The sequence below is a fragment of the Macaca thibetana genome, chromosome 5 (assembly GCF_024542745.1).
Source record: "Macaca thibetana thibetana isolate TM-01 chromosome 5, ASM2454274v1, whole genome shotgun sequence".
Lineage (NCBI taxonomy): Eukaryota > Metazoa > Chordata > Mammalia > Primates > Cercopithecidae > Macaca > Macaca thibetana.
The window spans coordinates 43646493-43666447 of NC_065582.1; the positions used below are offsets into that span (position 1 = coordinate 43646493).

At 39.0% G+C, this 19955-nt stretch overlaps 2 protein-coding genes across 4 annotated transcripts in view; one reads left to right on the forward strand and one right to left on the reverse strand.

Annotated features, from left to right (window-relative positions):
• LSM6 (LSM6 homolog, U6 small nuclear RNA and mRNA degradation associated) overlaps nucleotides 1–19955 on the reverse strand; it is a 160722-nt gene that overhangs the window by 4553 nt on the left and 136214 nt on the right. The window contains exons 1-3 of one of the 3 annotated variants that reach the window (XM_050791795.1): nucleotides 9972–10082; nucleotides 8543–8646; nucleotides 2843–2946 (exon numbers count right to left, since the gene is read on the reverse strand). In XM_050791795.1, coding sequence (XP_050647752.1) covers nucleotides 2843–2936 — 94 coding nt within the window. In that variant the 5' untranslated portion in view covers nucleotides 2937–2946; nucleotides 8543–8646; nucleotides 9972–10082. Of the gene's footprint in view, nucleotides 1–2842; nucleotides 2953–8542; nucleotides 8647–9971; nucleotides 10083–19955 lie in introns of those variants that run through there. The other 2 variants (XM_050791793.1, XM_050791796.1) reach the window with 2 other exon arrangements.
• LOC126955333 (guanine nucleotide-binding protein G(I)/G(S)/G(O) subunit gamma-5-like) lies at nucleotides 2092–2672 on the forward strand. Its single transcript, XM_050791797.1, has one exon. It carries the CDS (start codon nucleotides 2227–2229, stop codon nucleotides 2431–2433), a length of 207 nt encoding a protein of 68 aa, XP_050647754.1. The 5' UTR covers nucleotides 2092–2226; the 3' UTR covers nucleotides 2434–2672.

Here is a 19955-nt window from a genome sequence, read left to right on the forward strand (position 1 = left end):
CAAAAAAAATATATGTAGAATGAGATATTACTTGTTGCCGATTAGATTGGAAAAGATGAAAAAAAGCTAATACAAGAGTTGGTGAGAACATGAAGGATAAACCCAGGTTCTCTGAAGCAGGGCCATGGAATACTCTCTGACTTGTAAATCCTAGCTCAGGGAATTGATTCTAAAGAGATGCTTGGTCAACTGTTCACAATATATGTCAAAGTAAAAGAGTTGTTTACAGTGGCAAAAAACTGGTCAACACCTAAATGTCCATTAACAGGAAACTGGTTAAAAGTAAAAACAAAACTATGGTACAGCCACACAAGAGATTCCTATGCAGTCATTAAACCCTCTATATTGTCATAAAACTAAATGCATTGTTTCATGTTTAAAAAAAAAAAAATCAGGTTGCATGTACAGCTGATTCCATTTATGTCAAATTATGGTTATATAGAGGTCAAAACTGGTAAACTGTCTCTGGATGGTAGCATTGGGGAGACTTGGCTTTCTTCTATATACTTTTCTCTATTATTTCCTTTTACATTTCTAAAATTAAAACAAAACTAAAACATGTATTACCTTTATAAATAGAAAAATTTTCCCTAAAGACTACAGAGAAAAAAGGTCAGGCTGGTTCATCTCTTCAATAAAGTGGGTACTGAGAAGATATTGAACACAATGTCCTCACTTTAATCAATTGTCAGATTAAAATCCCTAGAAGTCTATTACTTCCTATGGGGCCATCAAAAGTTCACAGGTGAGAGGCAGTACAGGAGACATTATAGTACCTCAGTATTCCATATGAATCCATTAGTTTTACTATAAAAATAAAATTAAGCTGGAGATATGTTATTAATGGCAACAAGCTAAGGGAGCACATAATCACCAGAGTGGTTTCTTAACCAGGCTTATGAGCTGAGCCTGAACTTGAGTCCTAGCTCCTCCTTTACTATGTGGGGATGGTCAACAGAGATTTCAAAGGAAAAAGCTCAAGAGATTACTATGATGATTAATTATTCAGAAAAGAGACCAAGAAAAGGCCACAAAACCCTGTGCTATGGTTTGAATGTGTGCCCTCCAAAATTCAGGTGTTTGGCAATAGGACAGTATTAAGAGGTCGGGGCCTTTAAGAGGCAAGCAGACCATGGGGACTTGCCCATTAACAGGATGAAGGCCTGCATAAAAAAAGGCTTCATGTAGTGTGCTGGTTTGCCCTCTGCCTTCTGCCATGTGAGGACTCAGCATTCCTCCTCTCCGGAGGATGTGGCCCTCACCAGACAACTGAACCTGCTGGCACCTTGATCTTGGATTTCCTAGCCACCAGAACTGTGAGAAAATAAACTTCTGTTTTTGAAAATTACCCAGTCTAGAGGCGGAGCTTGCAGTGAGCCGAGATCGCACCACTGCACTCCAGACTGGGCGACAGAGCGAGACTCTGTCTCAAAAAAAAAAAAGAAAGAAAGAAAATTACCCAGTCTAGTGTACAGTGCTCAAGTGATGGGTGCACCAAAATCTCAGAAACCACCACTAAAGAATGTATCTATAAAACAAAAAAACCACCTGTACCCCAAAAACTACTGAAATAAATAAAAAAAAACCGCACAAAATAAAAATTACCCAGTCTGTGGTATTCTGTTAGAGCAACCCAAGAGACCAAGTCACTCAGATAATGAATTAGTTAGCTACGCCTGTGAAATATTTCAGGTAACTTAACATACCTTAGTTGTGGAAGATAAGAAATTCAGTAACTTTAAAAAATGGAATCTGAAACCATTCTTCCTATAAAGTTAATTTCAAAAGCACTGCAGCCTCTTAAAAATAATATTCTCTCCAAGAACAGAAAGGCATTTTTTTTTTGAGATAGTCTCACCCTGTCGCCCCACACATTATACGTAATATAAGTGGGACATTCAGGTTGTAAAATGATACTCAATAGCTACCTGCCAATCTTGAATACTCCTGCAAAAACAAATGCTGCTGCACCAAGATGTTCTTCAGTTGAGTTGTTCATACCTGAGTTTACTAGGAATACCTTGCTATTACCAGGGAACTTAGGCACGGATGATCTCAAAGCAGACAGGAGACAGAAGTCACACAAATCACACTGAAAGGCAGAAGCACATGCTATACTGTCAGAGTTGTCCTTCTTAAAGGAACGACCGGCTCAGTTGTCTGGCCCCGCCGACCCACGACCCACGACCCACCGACCCACGAATCAGCCCAGCCATCGTGTGCACCATGTCTGGCTCCTCCAGTGTCGCTGCTATGAAGAAAGTGGTTCAACAGCTCCAGCTGGAGGCCGGGCTCAACTGCGTAAAAGATTCCCAGGCAGCTGCAGACTTGAAACAATTCTGTCTGCAGAATGCTCAACATGACCCTTTGCTGACTGGAGCATCTTCAAGTACAAATCCCTTCAGACCCCAGAAAGTCTGTTCCTTTTTGTAGTAAAATGAATCTTTCAAAGGTTTCCCAAACCACTCCTTATGATCCAGTGAATATTCAAGAGAGCTACATTTGAAGCCTGTGCAAAAGCTTATCCCTGTAACACATGTGCCATAATATACAAACTTCTACTTTTGTCACTCCTTAACTTCTACCTCTCTGAATTTTCATGAATTTCTATTTCACAAGGGTAACTGCTTTATATACACTGGCAGCAGCATACAATAAAACTTAGTATGAAAAAAATAAATAAAAGGAATGATATGAGAGGTAGAAAAAGAGATATGCATAAAAACTGCTGATGACCCGTACTTTTTTGGTCTATTGGGTATATTTAAGAGGTTAATAAAAATCAGTGAGTCACATTTACTTATTCAGTTACACCAGTGAGAATGAAACATGAAAATATTACCTCGATAATCCACTCCAGAATTTAATTTTACCACAACCGGCCGTCCGATGATTTGCTTTAAGAAGTCACTAGGGGTTTGCTTCCGAAGACTCATTTTAACAATCCTAAATCAAAATATGAAAAGGAATAATAAAAAGTAAAGACCAAAGCTGATTATTCAACAAAACCCTTACAGCCCTTAACATACGTACAGAAAATGAAGTATTAAAGGACCATGTGAGAAGACATGTATTACTCCACTGCTACTACATGACGGGTAACATGTTTTCAGTACTTACTATGAGCCAGATACTAAGCTGAACATTCTACATGCATTACCTTATTTAGTTCCCACAACACCATGGCATAGCCTCATTAGGGAAAGTCCTGTGTTTACAAAGCACCTGCTCTTAATCACTTATCATTACTGCCTGACACACAGTCAGTATACCCATTACAACCACTACCACCTCCATTCAGTGAATGGTTGGTTATTTTATGCGGAGCATTCTGCTAAGGTCTTTATAAACACTACCACATTTCATCTTTACAAGAACCCTGGGAAGAAGGTCTTAATACCCTCATTTTGCTGATGAAAGTAAAGGCACAGAAAGATTAAATAATTTGTTCCCAAATATGACAGAACATTCAAGTTCAAATCAGCCCTATTTTAAAGTCCATATTATATAGAAAAGACACATTTATGAACAACTGATGCCTACATGGTATCTCTGAAAAGAATTATAATCTAATGGTAATTTTGAGTGTACTATATGCCAGCACTTTTCCAAGAACTTTGTATGTATTAATCCATTTAAATTGCTCTACCCTAAAAGGCAGGTATTGTTTTTATGCTCATTTTACACATGAAGAAAAAGACACAGAAAGATTAAACACTCTGCTCAAGGTCACACAGCTAGAAAGCGGATAGCCAGCCCATACTCTTAATCACAACCTTAAACAGCCTTCTGAAAGGCAATAACATAGCCAAAGATTTTTAATTATTCTATTATGACTATAACAGATATGTGCTCTAAATAACAAAGAAAAAGTCTTAAAACTCAAGAATAATGGGAGTCTAACATAGAAAAAGAGATAGCATTACACACCCAAATCAACAGTATCAGACATGCAAAGCTGCACATCACTCCTTTCAAAATGCATCTTTTCTTACATAACAGCTGTCTTTCAAAATATGTTGGCAAGTTAATAAGACTGAAGTTAAGCAAAAACTGAGTAAAAATATTTCAGAAATTAGTGTTTCTGTTTCAGTCAAATTCAGCATCACTATTATTCAGCAGCTATATAGCACTGAGACTTAAAAATTAGTATGGAAACACTATTTTAAGGATTCCCTTCAAGAACTCAAGCTGTTCTTTTGTTTTCAATGAAATTTTTTCATTAAACATTCTTCCATTATGCTTATTTCACTCTAAGTCCATCCACTCAATAATCTGAATTTGTGAGGAGAAGGATTATTTAGAGATGTTCTCATAGTGAATTCATACAGGATCAGCAGATGTAGTAAGCTGGAACTCCAGGTTACTGGGTTCAACAAATATGTATGTGTACACACTGTGCAAGGAAATTCAAAAACATGTCATACACAAAGGCTCTGTCCTTAAAGAACTTAAAATCTAGAAAAATTTAAACTTGTTTTAACAGTGTGAATAAACAAAAGCAATCGTAATTTAAGTAAAATAATTTTCTTTAGCCAAGAAAAGTCAACATCCTAAGTCAAATAAAATACAAATTTCAGAAATTATTTTTGAATTTTGGGTTATCATTTGGACAATCTACACTGCCCCCAAGGTTTGAAAGATGTTTTTAAAATGCGATCAAGTAATTATTTTGCTCAACAAATGTTAATTTAACTTTCCCATTTAATTTCCAGCTTATTTTTTTAGCTCCACAATCTCAACAGATAACTACAATTACAACTACTATTACAATTACAATTACAACTACTATTCAGGACAACCACTTTTCATTCAGGACTCAGATCACACAGCAATTTTATTTATACTGTTCTGAGTACAAAGTGAAAAATTACAAAGTAAATACTGTAACAGATTCATTACCTTTAATGAGTTTAGTGAAAATATACAAATCTTCCTATTCATCTATAAACCGCCTTATTTACGTTTTGAACACGTGCTGTTTTGAGGCTGAACACATCTAGAGAGAATATTAACTCCGAAGGCTTGATACTCAACTGATGAGTCAGGTTCATCTCCTATCACAGATACTAAATCCCAATATGCCACAGTTTCATCATGTATAAAACTGAGAGGAAAGTAGCCACTTTATGTTAAAAACCACTAAAATACATTGTAATGTGACTCTAGTTCACAGAGATATTAACTACTTTAATTATTACTAATTTCACCTACTCATAGAGTATTTACAATTTCAGATTAAAAACATTTGAAAAGCAAAAACTGGGAAGAGTTAATAACTGTCAGAAAAAAGAATGCAAATCTTGACTATCAGTTGCTTGACAGTTCTTTCCACACCTTTTAAAAAACACAGACATGTTCTTCTAAGCTCACCAAAGATAACACCTTGTCCATTACGCCTTATCTGTATTCCAATTAACATCAATCTCTTCCTGAAGGCAATCAACACTTCCAACTTTCACGGAGCACCTGTCAAGTTCAGGTACACGGGGCTGGGAAATGTAACACAAAGACAAGGCCTTAAGCCCTCAGAGTTTACATTCTACAGAGGGCAAAAAACGTGTAAATAGAGAATTTTACAAAGGTGATGTATATTCTGATAGAATTATGCACAAAAGGGCAGAGAACACTCTCTTATCCCAGGTTTGGAAGATCAAAGAAGAATTTCTGGAAGCTAACACCTGAGCTGAGTTTGAAGGAAAAGGTATCACCCTCCAGCTGAAAGAGAAGTCAGAAAAGGCACGGGACATGTGCCTGGGTAGAAGGTAAAATCTACATTGGCAAGGAGGAGACGCCTCTGAGGCAGGGAGCTGTGCAACATTCACAGGAGCACAGAGTTCAGGCTCTGGGTCAGTTTCCCAAACTTGAATCATTAGGATCAGCTGGAGATTCTACTCAGTAGTTCCGGGGTAGGAGCCAGGAATCTATTTGAACAAGCCTAGGAAATAACTGGCAAGGGGAAATACTGTTGCCAATGATAGGAAACAGGGATTTTTAAGCAGGAACTTGCTTGGATTCCACTCTCTACTTTCCATAGCAGAGTGGAGATGCCCATCTCACCTAGTTTTGGCATCACAGTTTGGCATTTGATTTTATTTGCTATAACCTGTCACTACGCCCTCTTTTGTATTCTTTATGTGGGTCTTTTCTCTCTCAAAATACTGTAAGCCACATGACAAGAGGGGCTCACAAGCTTCTCATCTCTTCTCTAGAATATCTACATTCTACTAAATCTCTTGGAAAAAAATACTTTTAAGGTTATTTGGAAAAGAGTATATGGGTTGCCTCAAACACATTTTATCCATCACTTTAGGAAAGCCATATCTTTTATATTAGTCTTCATTAGGCTTCCTTGGTACTCCCTGTTACTTAATGACTTGCCCATAAATCCATTTTGTATGAGTAAATTGGTCTTGACACCACAATTTTTCCCATCACTTGGCTCAAGTAATTTTAAGTTTTCATCTTTTAAATTGGATAAGGCAGAAGGAACAGTTCTGACAATTTCTGAAGCAAGAGATGAGTCTCTTGAACCATAAACACATAAGAGGAAAAAGACCTTTCTTCAGGGTCACCTTGGTAAAACTTCTCCTCTCAAAATTAAAGTCATAATCACTCTCTATACCTCCTCTCCCTCCCCTGACTCCTACTCGGGCTTGTTGTAAATGACCTATTTTCATAAATGGCTATTAAGTCAAAGGCAGTATATTTTCTGTCAGAAGCTACTGAGAGGTCTAGAATGAAAAAACATCTGCGAAGTGCCCTGCACGGAATTTTTTTCTTTTTGGTAAGAGAATGAAGAAAAAAAGAACTTTTATTAATCCAACTATGTGCCACCAGCGTTAGATTCATAAGCAATTTACAGAGAAACCGTGTGAGGTGGAAAGCAAAGCCAAGACTGACCCCAAACCCCAAGCGCTTTCACAGGTACAGCTGCCTTCTGAATATGTTAAGATTCTCTGGTTAAATCTTGGGGAATCGCAATAGAGGCAGCGAGAAATCCAGTCGGAGAGTAGCAGCACTGGGGAAAAAAATACCTAACATGACAAAGTGCTGTAAATTAGCCTCAAAGAAATACAACGGACAAACGCAAAGAAAACTATCTCATGTGATTTGGGTTATGCCACTGGGCAGAAGACATGAAAATCCTTATTACTTGGCAATGTTTACCTGTAAGTTTTTACCTACTCCTAGCATATTTACAGTTTAGGGTGAAAAAAATTTGAAAAGCAAAAACTTGCAAGGAAACATTACAATCCAAGTAACTGCAGCACTAGACTAACAGATCAGTGTCTGAGGAGGCGATCAGACACGGAGAAGAACAGCTCTCCAAGTCCTCCCTTCTGACACAGTGGAGTGCCTCGCTGTCTTGTGAAGGCTTCATACCAATCCCTCCTTCCTGAGCAGCAGGCGCTACTTCTCTCCCTCTCTCCCAAAGGCGAAGTGAGTCCACTCAGAGCACCTCTTTCCACTCTCGGTCATGGTCCTTATCAGGCTGCTTTGTAATTTTTCCATTTGCTGACAGGTCTCCCATGGTGAGTTTTAAGCTCCTTGGGGACAGGGGAAATATCCTACTCACTTGGTATCCCTGGTACCTAAGCACACTGCCCAAGTCTGTGGAAGAGACATTCAAGGCCAGTGCCAAGCAAAATCCCTGTCCAGCCCCCACCAACCCAAACTATGGATACAGTGACTAGTAGGATCATGCACGTACTTCAACAAATACTAACCAAGTAATCTCTATTAGGACCACCAAAGACGGAGAAAACAACCCTTTCTGTCATTCAAGAACCAGCTGTTTCCAAATCTAGAGATGCTTGTTAAAATGCAGATTCCTGAAGTCTACTCAGGTAAAAGCACTGTATTTTACATTTTATGAAGTTCTCCAGATAATTTATTTAAGCAAATGGTTCTCAACTAGGGGCAGTTTCCCCAACCCCACCCCACCCTGCTCAGGGACATTTGGAAGTATCTGGGGACACTGAACTGTCAAGACTGAGGAAGGTGGTGCTACTGCTATACTAGTGGGTAGAGACCAGGGATGTTGCTAAACATTTTACAACAGGACCGCCCTCCACAACAAAGGACTGTCCAGCCCAAAATGTCAATGGAAGCTGAGAATCTCCGCTATAAGCCCTAAAAAAAAAAAACCACCAACAACATTGTTCTTTGGTTTTAAAGTGAGGAGTTTTAAAGAAATCTCCAAAGTACAGCAAATGATAACCAAAAGCTACATTCTAACCAAATGATGGAGTGTAGATTATAATTAATCAGGGATGTTTTATTCTAACATAAAGGGAACCTGAAAACAACTGTCAAAATCTTGAAGGGGTTGCCATTCTAAATAATGGATTTCTAGTCTTGGCCATGAAAATAATCACTTTCCAATTTCTCAGTGTTACAGGTCCCTCCGATCATTAATCTGTTAGTACACTTTTAAAAGGAGAGAATAATCCAGGTGATGTAAACAAATTTTTAAATTCTAATACCTACTATGCCAGAGTTCAGTGAGAGACTGCCTGATGCAGCACAGGGTACTCACTTGGGAGGCAGGAAACCTGAGTTCTAATCCCAGCTCTGCTACTTAATTAGCTGTGTGACTTGGATAACTCATCATTTCACTTCTCATGGCCCCAGGTTCCTCATCTGCAAAATAAGGGAGTTATGCCAGATGACCACTTAAGTCTCTTCCTGCCCTAACATTCAGGTAGTAACGCATTAACTCCAGTGACACACACACACACACACACACACACACCCACAAACATAAGCCTCTCAAGATTTCTGTACAATATCAAGCAAGTAAAATTGCCAAACACCTGAAAAACTTTTTTGGAAAACACTGCAGCAATGTGTACGAAGGCCTAAAAAAGGCCTTACAGATGAAAGCATCTAATCTGATAATTTCACTTCTGAGAATCTAGTCCAAGGAAATAATCTAAAAAATAGGGGGGAAAAGGTTTATCAAAGTATTATCTAGGGTGCTAAGAGATTCAAAAATTCAAAAACAATCTATAATATCCCACAATCGGGAAATGACTGAATAATTTATGGGACCTACATTGCGATCCACAATGAGGGACAGTCAATCAAAAGAAGATACAAAACTAGAGTAATATTTAGGAAGAGTTTTTAAATGGAAGTGGTAAACTATACTGTTAAGTGATTAAACATGTACACTCTTAGCTCAAGTAGAAGCTAGCATACACAGGAGAAAAAGATTGTAGGTGAAAGGGTTGTGAATACTATTTCTTCACTAAAGTCTTCCATGTTTGCAATTTTCTACAATAGTCACATATTACTAAGAGCAGTGGGGTAGGGTAATCCGCTTCATCCTAATGCTACACATCTTAAAAACGCCTGCTATGCACGCGCGCGGACACGCGAACGCACAGAAAACCTCGGGCGATAGGACTTAAGACCATACAATTGGGTTCCTAGGCCTGACAACTCAGTAAGACAGGCGAGTCGAGTCCTTAATTCCTGTGGTCAGGCGCAGCCACCCCGATGTAGGGAAGGGTTCGCAATTCCCTGAAGCCCTGGAAGACTGGCGAAGCCTAGGCCTGGGTTCGGGATCCGCTTTCCCGCCGAATCCTGGGATTAGCCTCGGGGCTCCCTGGGGAACTTCAACAACCTGAACTGGTCTCGGACGCCAACTCGGTGGGAGCCGGGACGGTGCCGCTACTCTCTGCGCAGTCTAAGCACCTCGCTGAGGGCGGTCCCGGCGCCCACCATCAGACCTCTCCGGCCATTCCGTGCGCGGAGAGCTTGGACGCGGCATTTCGCGGGAAGCTGCCACTCAGCGGTCCCTTCCCGGAGCCCCAGCCCGTTCCCCTCAGGCCCTTCCCGGGGCTGCCTCGCCCGGCCTAGGGCCGCTGCAGCCGCCGCTCCACAGCGCGACTGAACACTGGGGCGTCGAACCCGGGGCTACGCCCGGCCCCGTCATCGGCCCGCGCAGCCGTGCGGCTCACCTCGCGGGCGGGATCCAGAACCCTCACTCCAGGCGCCCCACGAGTCCGGCCTCCGCGGATGATCGCAGCCAAAAGCGAAACCGCCGAGGCAGCGGCACTTTTCTGCCTCGGCCAATCACTGCTCTTCTCTGCTACGGCAGCCCGCTGGGGCCGAAAAGCCTGTCAGCGCCGAAGCGCGCAAATCCGAGAATCCTGTTTTGTCTAGTAGCAAAATTGGTGCACTGGAGTTCCTCTGACAGAAATCTGAATACAAAACAAATATAATATAAAACAAAAACAAAAATCCAGGAAACTAGAAGTGATCTTTTGTCTAGGATTTATTTGCAGAAGTGTAAAAAATAACTTGAAGTCATAGGAAACTGGAATTTACTGTTTAAGTAACGGCACTGTGTACCCAGAAACGTCCTTGAATAGTTTAAAGCAAATAAATAAATAAAACACCTCAAGTCTTTAAATCTACCTCTGGATATTGATTAAATGTGTGAAGACTTAAGCCATTTTAGCAAGAGACTGTTTCCATGGCAATGTTGATTAAAAAATAATTAAAATCACTCAAGTAACTCCGAATTATAATGACATTAATTGTGTTACATTAAAAACTTGTTCCAATTGGAAATGGTGTGCAGACATTATTTAAGTGCTACTATGGGAACTTGGTTTGGAATTTTGCATGAATTCTCAACACTCTTTCTATTAATGGGATTGGAAGGGGAAAAAAAGAGAACTGTTACCCCAAGACTTGATTCCTTTACTCTCATCAGCTGAAAACTTACTTTAATTTTATTTATGGTTTGTAACGCTATACACAAAGCAATAAGATCTTCCAACACAGATCCTTAACCCCATTAGGTGTTATAAAATCTAAGATGCAGAATTTTTTTCTGAGATAAAGAATTCCTCCCTTGTAACCTTCTTTTGGCTAAAGGCAGAAGAAATGAACTTTTGATTGATATCAGGGACAGAAAACAAGTGGATGTGATTTGGTAAAGAATAGAGACTTCCTTATATCCTTCTATAAAAGCTCAGTTTGGGTAAAGACCAAACAGTTACTGATTTATTGAGAGGACTGTATTTGAAGTTCTTGCAATATAAAATATAATATAAATAAAAATTTTAAGAAAAGTACTGTTTAAATCAAATAATTACTTGCAAAGTACAAACATAACAGGATAAAAAGGCCTGTTCCTAAAAACTTTCTTTGCAAGACATCAAATTGCACATTCCTTACTGGTTGTTTAAATTATTAAAAAAATAAAATAAAATTTTGATTCAAACTTCTTTCCCTTTCCTACAGAGCCCTAATTGAGTTGTTAACACTAGCGTGGTGGGTAGGGAGCCATGAGGAGTTTTAAGGGCCTAGTTCATCTGCAGAGCAGCTGCAGCCTTCTCCAAGGGCAGTAGCTGGGTAAGGGCCCAGTTTGACACACGGGGTGGGCATCGTGAATTATTTCATGAGCTAACAAGTTTATAAAAAGTGTAGCTGTTCCCAAAAGCCCCTCAGCAGCTTATAAATGACTTTTACTAACTCAGGCAATTTTCCATATTTCCCAGGGTTTTGCTTTCAGCATCTTTTATGATGCAAAGAAAACATTGCAAGACTTTTGCTTAATACTAGTCTTCAAAACCCTGAATGTGAACATTAATTTATTAAGGAGGCTTAAAGTCATAAAAATATTTTGGCAAGATTTAGTTTAACTTACGTAGTTTAGTTTCGTTTAGTTGTTAGAACTGATGAACCTACACTGACACATCATTATCATCCAAAGGCCAAAGTTTACATTAGGGTTCACTCTTGGTGTTGCACATGCTATAGGTTTTGACAAATGCATAATGAAATGTACCCACAATTGTAGTATCATACAGAACAGTTTCACTGCCCTAAAAATTCTCTGTGCTCCACCTATTTACCCCTTCCTCCCCACTGGCAACCACTGATCTTTTTTCTGTCTCCAAAGTTTTGCCTTTTTCCAGAATATCATACATTTGGAATCATACCATACATAGTTGGTGATGCATACACTGCACCACCCCACTGTGTAGCCTTTTCAGACTGGCTTCTTTCACTTAGAAATATGCATTTAAGACCCCTCTATGCCTTTTCATGGTTTGACAACTCATTTCTTTTAAGTTCTGAATAATATTCCATTATTTGGATGTACCACAGTTGATTTATCCATTTACCTACTAAAGGACATCTTGGTTGCTTCCAAGTTTGGGCAATTATGAATAAAGCTGCTATAAATATGCGTGTGCAGGTTTTTGTGTAGAAATAAGTTTTCAGGTCATTTGGGTGAACATCAAGGAGTATGACTGTGGATCATACAGCAGGGTATGTTTAGTTTTGTAAGAAACTGCCAAACTGTCTTACAATGTGGCTGTACCATTTTGCATTCCCACTAGCAGTGAATGAGAGTTTCCATTGTTCCACATCCTCACGGGCATTTGGTGTTTCCAGTCCTTTGGATTTTGACTAGTCTAATAGCTGCTTAGTGACTATCTCATAGTTGTTTAAAGTTGTAATTCCTTAGTGACATAGGATATGGAGGATTTTCTATATGCTTATTTGCCATATGTATATCTTCTTTGGTTGTTCAGGTCTTCGGCCCAATTTTGAATCAATTTGTTCTTTTTTTATTGTTGAGTTTTAAGAGTCCTTTGTATATTTTGAATAATAGTTCTTTATCAGATATGTCTTTTACAAATATTTCCTCCCAGTTTATGGCTTGTCTTTTCATTCTCTTGAAGCTATTATGCTTAAAATAGACAAATGGCAGATATAAAAATGCTGAAGGGAGCTCTTGCCACTTCATTGTTTGTCCCTTACTTCTACAGTTCTATAGTACAAATGCCTTTAGATAACTATGTCCTTCAATGTTTCATATTCATGAGATGGTCTCATGTTTAGCTTATTAAACACCCGGAAGTCCTGTGAACATGTAGGTGAATGTATTGTGTTGTTGTTGTGGTTGTTGATGATGATGATGATGATGATAAATACAAACATGTAATTGGATTGGCCAACACTCTCCAAAGCAGATTTTAATACCTAACATGGATGTTAAGCTTCTAAGAATACTGGCTGGTCTTGTTGGAGCAATGCATTAACTGGTATGAAGTGCTGCCATGGACCTGAACCTTTCCTGGACCTTGAGACTGTACAGTAGGAGCTCATAAGCTGTGATGTACTAGTTTTGGATACTTGGGGTCACCATTATCTGCCTTTAATCATGGGATATGAAAACTATTTGTTATAGAAAATGAAAAGAGGCCAGGGGCAGTGGCTCACATCTGTAATCTCAGCACTTTAGGAGGCTGAGGTTGGCGGATCACTTGAAGTCAGGAGTTCGAGACCAGCCTAGCCAACATGTTGAATCCAATCTCTACTTAAAATTCAAAAATTAGCTGGGTGTAGTGGCACACGCCTGTAATCCCAGCTACTCGGGAGGCTGAGGCATGAGAATCTCTTGAACCTGTCAGGCTAAGGTTGCAGTGAGACGAGATCATGCCACTATACTCCAGCCTGGACAACAGAGTGAGACTGTTTCTTAAAAGTAGGAAGGAAGGAAGGAAGGAAGGAAGGAAGGAAGGAAGGAAGGAAGGAAGGAAGGAAGGAAGGAAGGAAGGAAGGAAGGAAGGAAGGAGAGAGGGAGGGAGGGAGGGAGGGGAAAGAAAGAAAGAAAGAGAAAGAAAAAGAAAGAAAAGGAAAAGAAAGAAAAGAAAGAGAAAATGAGATAGACACGCTCTGGTTGTTGAATACCTTCTAAGAAGTGATACAAGCTTATTGACTGGTGAGCAAATTTCTCAGAAAAAGTAGTGTGTCGTTTTGCTTATCCAAAGAAGGGATATATTCTACATCATGGGCACTTGGTTTCAGATGTAACATGTGAGATGTTTAAATAATGTTTGGACTTCATCAGCCATTATTTTGGCATGACTTGAATTTTCAAAGAGAGAGGATCAGAGTCTGAGCTCCTGGAAGGACAGTCTCCCAAATGCTGTGATGCTTTATGCTCCACTGTGAACTCTAGAAAACCTCTCTCAGCTGTAAAATTCAGTGAAATCGGTGTGAAGCTGCCCTTGTATTTTAATCAAGATGAACTTGAAAGATGAACATTATAAGTGGGAGAAATTATTTATAATTTGGTAATAAAAGTTTATGTCTAACACTCCAAATTTCATACATCTGCTATGTGCTGGCCCTGAGATATAAAACAATTGAAGTTGCCTTTACATTTGGCCTTATATGAAAGGTCATAAATTAGAGTGATAGCGTTCGTCCTCTTTCCTAGCTCACCAAATCTCCATATTAACATCTTCACCTCAAACATAAATGGTTACCCAGCTACAAAGAAAAGAGTTGTGTTGGCCTTTATGAATTATAGTTTATGCTGGAAATCTGTGCTACATAGGGCTGCTATTCAGCTTGTAGGAGAGTACATCTACTTCAATGAAGCTAATTCTACCACAGTGAAACCAATTAAAATCGTATGGCCAATTTAAATAAATATAATATATAAAAACTTGGGAATACTTTCAAAATTAGCAAATGGTTGCCAAGGTATGTGATTCTTTTAACTCTTAAAAATGCTTTTGTAGATATTCAAGGGATTTTCTCTGCTAGAATATCCAGTAACACGTTTCTTTTCAATAAACTCACTTTCAATTTTTAAAATGTACTTTCTAATGTGGTTTTAACTGATAATGTGAAAATGCTGGCTTTTTAACTACAAAAAAACACACAGCTCGTTTTATTGTAATATACAGTAATTAAATGTATTCCAAAATATTAATGAATTGGACCAGTGCTTCATGTTTAGGCTTTAAAAAAATGTTTATAGCAAAAAACAGATGTTCTTAAATATTCAGGGTGAGTTATCAAATCCATATTTTTTTTGTGTATGTTTTTTTCACTAGCCCAGTGATGCAGTTAAAATGCAGCATAATGTAAACTAGTAGGGTCAAGTTCAAGAACAACTTCAGAATCTCAGGCCTTCATCCAGGGAGAATGCAAAAATGTAAGGGCAAGTTTTAGTTATCAGTAACTTTTAACATTAGGATCTCTTTTTCTCAATTCTAGATTAGTGAAATGATATAGCTGAAAATTACCAACATGGTAGCATGTCTTGGTCTTTTCAGGCTGCTATAACAAAATACCTTAGACTGAGTAATTTACATAACAACAGAAATTTACTACTCACAATTCTGGAGGCTAGGAAGTCCAAGATCAAACCTGCAGCAGATTCAATGCCTGGTGGGGGCATGTTCTCTGCTTCATGGATGGCACATTCTAACTGCATCCTTACGTGACAGAAAGGGGCAAGGGAGCTTGCTCAGGCTTCTTATATAAAGGCACGAATCCCATTCGTGAGGGTGGAGCCCTTAAGACTTAATCACTTTCCAAGGGCCCCACCTCTTACTACTATCGCTTTGGGCGTTAGGTTCCAACATAGGAATTCTGGGGTATGCCAGCATTCAAATCATAACACAGCATAAGCTCTTTCATATCAATTATGTTTTTCCTAAGTAGTTGGCTTTCTTCTGTCTCTAATTTCAGGATAAATGAATGCTTCTGCAGTTGCTGAATTCCTTGCACTAGAAAGCACATCTGTTAGGCTGGGTGCCGTGGTGCATGCCTATAATCCCAACACTTTGGGAGGCTGAGGCGGGCAGATTGCTTGAGCCCAGGAGTTCAAGACCAGCCTGGGCAACATGGTGAAACCCTGTCTCTATAAAAAATACAAAAATTAGTCAGGCATGGTGATGCACACCTGTGGTCCCAGCTACTCGGGAAGCTGAGGTGGGAGGATATCTTGAGCCTGAAAGGTGGAGGTTACAATAAGCCCAGGTCGTGCCACTGCACTGCACTCCAGCCTGGGTGACAGAGTGAGATCGTCTCAAAAAAAGCACTTCTTTTGTCACCTAAAATTCTCAGGAGCAACGAGTATAGATTTTTCTGTTGAGATGAACCTTGCACCAATATATGCATGTATTTCTAAAAGATCACTCATACATTGAAGGTGATCAACTGTCTCACAAACATTTTATTCTCTTTTTGTATTTGTCTCCCCCAAAATTGGGACACTCCCAACCCCATTCATAGATTGTAATTAGAGGAAAGATTAATATCCTCTTAACATTGAGGGTCTTCCATAAAAACTCAATTGAGAAGAATCCTAGCTGCCTTCTGTTAGAAGGAGAAACTAGGCCTTCTAGCTTATGCTAAAGAACTAAGACCAGTGGCAGAGGACACAAAACATAGAGAGAAAAAACACAGCTTCTACTTTAGTCATGAACAATCATGGATTTTAAAATTGCTGGATTTTCTTCAATCACATTGAGTAGGTGAAGTACCAAATAATTGATGTAGGCACTTGCTAGATTAGGACCAACCTAACGTTATTTCCAAATAGCAGCATGTGACCCTTTTAACTTTCATGTATCTTCTCAATGCTTGGCAAAGAAAAAGTACTCTAAATATAAGTGGATGAATAAATGACTAAACAAATGAATTCTCTATTGGTCCCAGGATAAGATCCTTTCAGTAGCACAAATTTAATAAATGTTAAATTAAATATGAAAGAAAATGAAGTCCCTTGATGAGAACTCTATAGGAATCAAAATGTAAGCACTTCTTTAGCCATATCCCCCCAACCCAAATCACACAATTAATTCATAAATGTTTCATCATCACTTTTAAATGTCTGAAACTGGTGATTATAGCCCAAATCTGACTTTTTGCATCTATTCTTGTTTAGGAGTAGAAAAAATCTCAAACCATTCATTGTAGATTAGTTTTTACCTTCCTAATTAGACAAAGGACACACCGGTTCCACCCACAGCATGTAAGTTAACTCCTCATTACGCATCTTACAAATTAGAGTTTTAAGGATACCACCCTACCCCCAAAATAACTCAGAGGCTTTTCTGCTCTAATTTATTGTGAGAACAATTCAATAGTATGCTTCTACAAATTCAAAACTCCAGAGAAAAAGAGATTCTGGAGGAACTATGACGGAGAAAATTGACTGCCTTTTCATAATAGAAAGGAAGATGATTTCTGTATTCTTGGGGTGTGTATAGGCGTTTCAAAAGATAATATTTTACTAGTCTCCACTAGCTGGAGCAAAGGAAGCCTTGGCTAAGCTCTGTGCATGGCTTCTTTCCATCTTTGAAGTTCTTTCATTCCTAAACTACTGGCGACTTTCCCCTGGTCCAAGAGTGCTTGCCTAACTTTGGTATTATTGACAAAGTGTGAGGCCCAGAATTTTCACACAGACCTACGCAAAGTGCCACATTAGAAAGAGTGAAAAATTTGCCTAGATGTAGCTGCTGAACAAAACTAGGGTAGGAGTTATTTTCATCCTTTGACCATTTGCAACACCAATGCCAGTACTGAAGCTGCATATCTGCATCTGATGAGGATCTGCAAGCATTGATAAGTCTGGCAGTCATTAGGTAGGCTGCCATAGCTCACTCATCTCTCAGTCGGAAAGGAACATGACAAATCAGATTCAGCACAGAAGAAGAATATCCACTAGAAGACACCCTAGAAACAAAGTTACTATAGAGAAAGGGTGTGAGGAAAGAAAGCTTCAGGGATGGTGTCTTCCACCTTCAATGCAGATGGTGCGTGCTGGCCAACAGGGGTGAGCCATTTGAAGAAAGTAGTTGTCTTTGATGTCTTCCTAAAGTTTTCTTGTCAAAGTACTTCTTCTTCCCCAGTCCTGTTTGGTCATCCCTGACTACACTGGAATTCTCACCAGGGCATGTCTCGCAAGAGCATCCCTATCTAACCAAACCTCAGCTCTTGGCTTTGGATTTCTAACCCCTAAATGTTCCTCCAAAATAATTTATGTGTTCTGTATTTCTTCCCTACTTTGTCAGCCAAATGCCATTATGGCAAATATCTAAAAAACTAATTTCACGTAAGGGAATAATAGAAAATCCAATATGGTCATTTTCTCCTTTACATTTTAGTAAGGTAGAGTTTCTCAATAGCTTAAAGTAAGAAATATCTTGTTATGAAGTCTGCATCAGTGACAGATGTGAGAAGATGATGCAGGTATTTACAGGTATGATGGCCTACCTAGACGAAGAGCCATAGTATTTTTTAAACCATTAGTCTTTGATTTGGGTGAGATAAGCGCAGTCTAATGTAGCTTACTCTTAGATATATACAACAAAAAGGTGTATATATCTTCTTAGACATATGGAATAACAGGAAACATGACCACTTGCCCAAAGGTGCAGAGTAGACTTGCAGACTAAACTTCCAATTGTATATATCTAAGAGTGGGCTACATCAGACTCAGTTTATCTCACCCAAATCAAAGAATAACAGTTAAAAAAATAATGTGAATTGTAATTTTTAAAAAAAGAATAATGGTTTAAAACAGTAGCTGTCTTCTGAATAACTTTATTGAAAAATGGGTAAAGGACTTGAACAGACATTACTCCAAATAAAACATGTAAATGGGCAGGAGATATATGAAGAGATACTCTACATCACTAATCATCAGGTAAGTGAATATCAAAACCACAATGAGATATTACCTCACACGTGTTAAAATGGCCATTATAAAAAATAATCATAATAACAAATGTTCGTGAGGGATGTGAAGAAATCAGAACCCCTGTGCATTGTTGCTGGGAATGTAAAATGGTGCAACTGTCATGGAAAATAGTACAGATGTTTCTCAAGAAATTAAGAATAGACCTACCATATGACCCAGAAATCTCACTTCTGGCTATTTAGTCAAAAGAATTGAAATGAGGACCTCAAAGAGGTATCTCCATTGCCATGTTCATGCACGATTCACAATAGCCAAGATGTAGATGAATGGATGAAGAAAGTGTGGCATATATACATGTATTAGTCTGTTCTCATGCTGCTGTGAAGAAATACCTGAGACTATGTAATTTATAAAGGAAAGAGGCTTAATTGAATCAGAGTTCTTCATGGCTGGGGAGGCCTCAGGAAACTTACAATCATGGTAGAAAGGGAAGCAAACACGTCCTTCTTCACATTCAGGAGAAAGAAGAAAATAAGCCCCTTATAAAACCATCAGATGTCGTGAGAACTTACTCACTATCATGAGAACAGTATGGAGGAAACTGCCTCCATGATTCAGTTATCTCCACTCGGTCCTGCACATGACAAGTGGGGATTATTACAATTCAGAGTGAGATTTGGGTGGGAACACAGAGCCAAACCATATCAATACACAGTGGAATATTAATTACTCAGCCTTAAAAAGAGGGAAATTTGGCAGTACGTGGTGGCTCATACTTGTAATACCAGCACTTTGGGAGGCCAAGGCGGGCAGATCACGAGGTCAGGAGTTCGAGACCAGCCTGGTCAACATAGTGAAATTTGTCTCTACTAAAAATACAAAAAAAAAAAAAAAAAAAAAAAAAAGAAGAAGAAGAAGAAGAAAAGAAATTAGCCAGGCGTGGTGGCAGGTGCCTGTAATCCTAGCTACTCAGGAGGCTGAGGCAGGAGAATCGCTTCAACCTAGGAGGCAGAGGTTGCAGTGAGCTGAGATCATGCCACTGCTCACCAGTCCAGGCAACAGTGTGAGACTCCATCTCAAAAAAAAAGAAGAGAGAGAAATTCTGGCATTTACAACAAATTGGATGGACTTTGAGGACATCATGCTAAGTGAAATACACCAGTTGCTGAAGGACAAAGACTGCCTGATTCTACTTACATGAGGCATCTAAAGTAGTCAAACCCATAGAAGCAGAAAGTAGAATGGTGGTTGCCAGGAGCTGGGGGAAGGAGAAAATGGGGAATTCCTGTCCGATGAGTGTAAAATTTCAGTTATGCAAGATGAAAAGGTTCTAGAGATCTACAGTACAACACTGTGCATGGTTAACAATACTATACTGTACACTTAAAATTTTTTAAAGCAGGTAGATCTCGTGTTATATGTTTTTAAATACAGCAATAAATAATTGTAAAACAGCAGCCATTTTCAAAGA